Consider the following 3,802-nt stretch of genomic DNA (forward strand, 5'->3'; position numbering starts at 1 on the left):
TCAAAAACATTTGCATGTTCTCTGGTTTGTTTTTCTTCCTTTGTGGCATATCTCTCCAATTTGTTTGGAAAGGAACCAAAGACATACCTTCTTTCTCTATATATGTTCTAACTCTGATTAATCCAGGCTTATGTCTTCTTCCATGAGTGATTTTATTTCCCTGGCATTTACTTTAACTCTGGGAAGATGATTGACTAACCAACTGGGTGATTAATTCCTACAGTTACCAAGAAACCTCAAAATGATAATAGAGATTGTCAAGCTTCCTGCAAAATGGTCCGTATCCTGACCCTGACCCTTTTCATAGCCTCCTTCACCTCCTTGTTTCGAAGGGTATAGATGATAGGATTGAGAAAGGGAGTAAGAAGGGCATACACTAAAGCAATATGCTTGTCTGTGCCCTCAAGGTGACTCCCAGGTGAGCCCACATAAACTGTGAAGGCAGAAGTGTAAAAAAGCACCACTACAGTTATGTGGGAGGAACAGGTGGAAAAGGCCTTGGCACGGCTGGCAGCTGATGGCAGCTTCAGCACAGCTCTCAGGATACCACCATACAATCCTAAAATGAGCACAAGATTGCACCCTGTGACCACACCAATAACTGCCCCATAGACCCCATTACGCCACCTTGTATCCACACATGCCAACCTCATTAGTGGTGCCAGGTCACAGAAGTAATGAGCCACCTCTTTTAAGCAGAAGGGCAGAGTGGCTGTGAGGCTTGCTGGCACAAGTGCAGCTGAGAAGCCAGCCACCCAAGTGGCCCCTGCTAGCCATAACTGTACCTGTCTGCTCATAAGAGCATGGTAGTGGAGTGGGCAACAGATGGCAAGGTAGCGGTCCAGTGCCATGACACCCAACAGGTAGCACTCAGTCATGCCCAGTGAATGGAAGACATAGAGCTGGAGAAAGCACAAGGTTGGTGAGATGGGTGAACACCCATGGAGCAAGGTGTGCAACAGCGTGGGCACTGTGGTGCTGACATACCAGAGTTCCAAGAAGGAGAGGACACTGATGAAGAAGTACATGGGTGTGGACAGTCTGGAATCTGCCTGAACCAGCACAATGATGAACAAGTTCCCTGCCAGAGTGAGGAGATAGATGCACAGTGTTCCCAGGAAAGCAAGAGGTCGCAGGGCTCCAGTGGTAGTGAAACCTGCAAGGAGGAAACTCTGGGTCCATTTGTGATTGACATGATCCATGATTTCTAGGAGCAAGGAGTAAAAACAAAGGATTAATAAACATCAAGACTTTTCTTCTATTCAGAAATTTTCCCTAGTGTCAAGAATACTGAATTTGAGCACCTTAAAGGAACTTGATATTATCTAAACAATACTCCTCACTTTACAATAGAAGAGTTGGAGCCCTAAAGGCACACATGGCGGGACCCAACAGAAACTATTGTTTCCAGAACTGGAACTAGAACTCAAGGCTCCTTATGCCAGTTCTACTCTTTTCTACTCTCTTCTCCACTGTGGACTTTTCCACAGTTTATTGTGATCCGACAGTCAAAGGCTTTGGCATAGTCAATAAAGCAGAAATAGATGTTTTTCTGGAACTCTTGCTTTTTCGATGATCCATACGATGTTGACAGATCCATAGTGCTTGATAATAACTCACTTTGAAAGATGATCCACAAAGAAGAAATGTGCCAGGAATTTTCAAAGAGGAAAACCATGAAGACAGAACACCCAGCAACAAGTCTTATTATATTTAAAAGAGAAAAGGCCTTCCTCTAAGTCAGGGATTCTGCTTTGAGAACTTACTCTGTTGCTAACAGGCAGTATACTTCAGGCTAAGCAACTTCTTTTTCTCTAGCATAAAAAAGTTTGAACTGATGTTTTCTAAAACTTACAACACAGATAATTTACAGTTCCCCAAAACCACTGAAAATGTTTCTGGGCTGTGGGAAACATCAGCACCATGGTTCCTAGCATTTTTTCTCATCCTCTAACCCTCTTCCTCAGCTCCACTCATCTCTGTACATTATCCCAAATTACTATCTGTCTGGATGAAATTAGAATTTGTAGCATCTTCCTCATCATTCTTTTACCCCAAGACACTTCTGTACTTATATCTCATGTTCCTGGAAATGCTGGCTTCCCAGGGGATATATAATGTGTGCTCACTGGTGTTGTTGGGTATGATGAGCTCTCAATAGAGGTTCCTGTGGCAGAAGGTTTTTGGGCACAGAAAAGTGACCCAGAGTAGCACTATTTCTCAAATGACTTTTCTAAACCTTGCAACCCTGACTGTTGAGCTCTGGGATCAAGTCTCAGGGAGACTGCCTTTTCTAGGCCACTTTGAAAACTTTGCAAAAATTCCATATAGCTTTCTATGGAAAGAGACAACCCATCTTGCATAATTTTATGCATACATACAGAATAGCACACTGAGTGCCCCTGAAGTGAGTTTCATCTTCTGAAAAAATTGCGTTGCAAGGAGTTTTCTCAGTTTCATTTCCATGCAACTCCAATAATAAGAGCTAGGTGATCTAAGAAGAGTAAATCATCATTACTCACTGCTAACCTTACCGCAAGTTTACTTTGTAGCTCAATTGGCAAAGAATCTGCCTGCAACGCAGGAGACCTGGGTTTGATCCCTGTGTCGGGAAGATTCCCTGGAGAAGGAAATGGCAACCCACTCCAGTATTCTTGCCTGGAAAATCCCATGGACAAAGAAGTCTGGCAGGATACAGTCCATGGGGTCATAAGAGTTGGACACAACTTAGTGGCTAAACCACCAACTTCACCACCACCTTCCCTTTAGGCTCAGTGATAAAGAATCTGCCTGTGGTGCAGGAGATGCAGGTTCAGTCTCTGGGTCAGGAAAATCCCTGGAGTAGGAAGTCAATCTATCCATTAATTCCATTACTATTGAATATTTACAATGTACCAAACACCATTCTAAACCACAAAAGCCACCAGCATTGCTGTCATTTATTCCACTACCACCATTATAATTATATGGAACATCTACGTACTGTTTTTCCCAATAGTCATGTATAGATGTGAGAGTTGGACTATAAAGAAAGCTGAGCACCAAAGAATTAATGTTTTTGAACTGTGGCATTGGAGAAGACTCTTGAGAGTCTCTTGGACTGCAAGGAGATCCAACCAGTCAATCCTAAAGGAAATTTGTCATGAATATTCATTGGAAGGACTGATGCTGAAGCTGAAGCTCCAATACTTTGGCCACCTGATGCAAAGAGCTGACTCATTAGAAAAGACCCTGATGCTGGGAAAGATTGAAGGTAGGAGGAGAAGGGAACAACAGAGGATGAGGTGATTGAATGGCATCACTGACTCAATGGACTCCGGGAGTTGGTGATGTACAGGGAAGCCTGGTGTGCTGCAGTCCATGGAGTCGCCAAGAGTTGAACATGACTGAATAACTGAACTGAACTGAACATAATGGTTATTCAGTTTTCCATAGTCCTGTCATTTTTTATTACCGTCAGCGTTATCTTCATAAGAGCCCTAAAGTCAGTTCATTTAAATTCTGACCTTGATTGGGCATTATACATAAGCATGGACTGTTTGGATATAAAAATCATATAAGTAACAGATTGAAAGAATTAGTCCACTGGGGAATAGTAGATTTGCATCATAGGTCAGTGTAAATGTGGTTTCACATTTAGGAATCAGAGGCAGAAGACAAGATAACAGCAAAATTAAATTGGCTATCAGAATGTTAACCAGGAAAGGTTTGCAGATAGACCACATAAACTTGAGAGAATTCATTCAACTCCTCGAATCAGCCAGGAAAATCTTCCTGTGAGACCTTGAGTGGTTTTAATGAC

At 42.6% G+C, this 3,802-nt stretch overlaps 1 protein-coding gene across 1 annotated transcript; it reads right to left on the reverse strand.

Annotated features, from left to right (window-relative positions):
- Window positions 1-257: 257 nt before the first annotated feature.
- On the reverse strand, window positions 258-1,202 carry LOC138437771 (olfactory receptor 6N2-like). Its single transcript, XM_069585670.1, has 2 exons — window positions 984-1,202; window positions 258-902 (listed from the first exon to the last, which is right to left on the reverse strand). The coding sequence occupies exons 1-2, from the start codon at window positions 1,200-1,202 to the stop codon at window positions 258-260; spliced, it is 864 nt and encodes a 287-aa protein (XP_069441771.1).
- Window positions 1,203-3,802: the final 2,600 nt, after the last annotated feature.

Source organism: Ovis canadensis, chromosome 1 (assembly GCF_042477335.2).
Source record: "Ovis canadensis isolate MfBH-ARS-UI-01 breed Bighorn chromosome 1, ARS-UI_OviCan_v2, whole genome shotgun sequence".
NCBI classification, from domain to species: Eukaryota; Metazoa; Chordata; class Mammalia; order Artiodactyla; family Bovidae; genus Ovis; species Ovis canadensis.

Excerpts from the sequence above, each read along its gene's own strand:
- LOC138437771 (XM_069585670.1), bottom strand. The coding sequence starts at position 1,202 with ATGGATCATGTCAATCACAAATGGACCCAGAGTTTCCTCCTTGCAGGT. Across the intron at positions 903-983 it reads CCTTCTTGGAACTCTGGTAT|CTCTATGTCTTCCATTCACT; the intron begins GTCAGCACCACA and ends TGCTTTCTCCAG.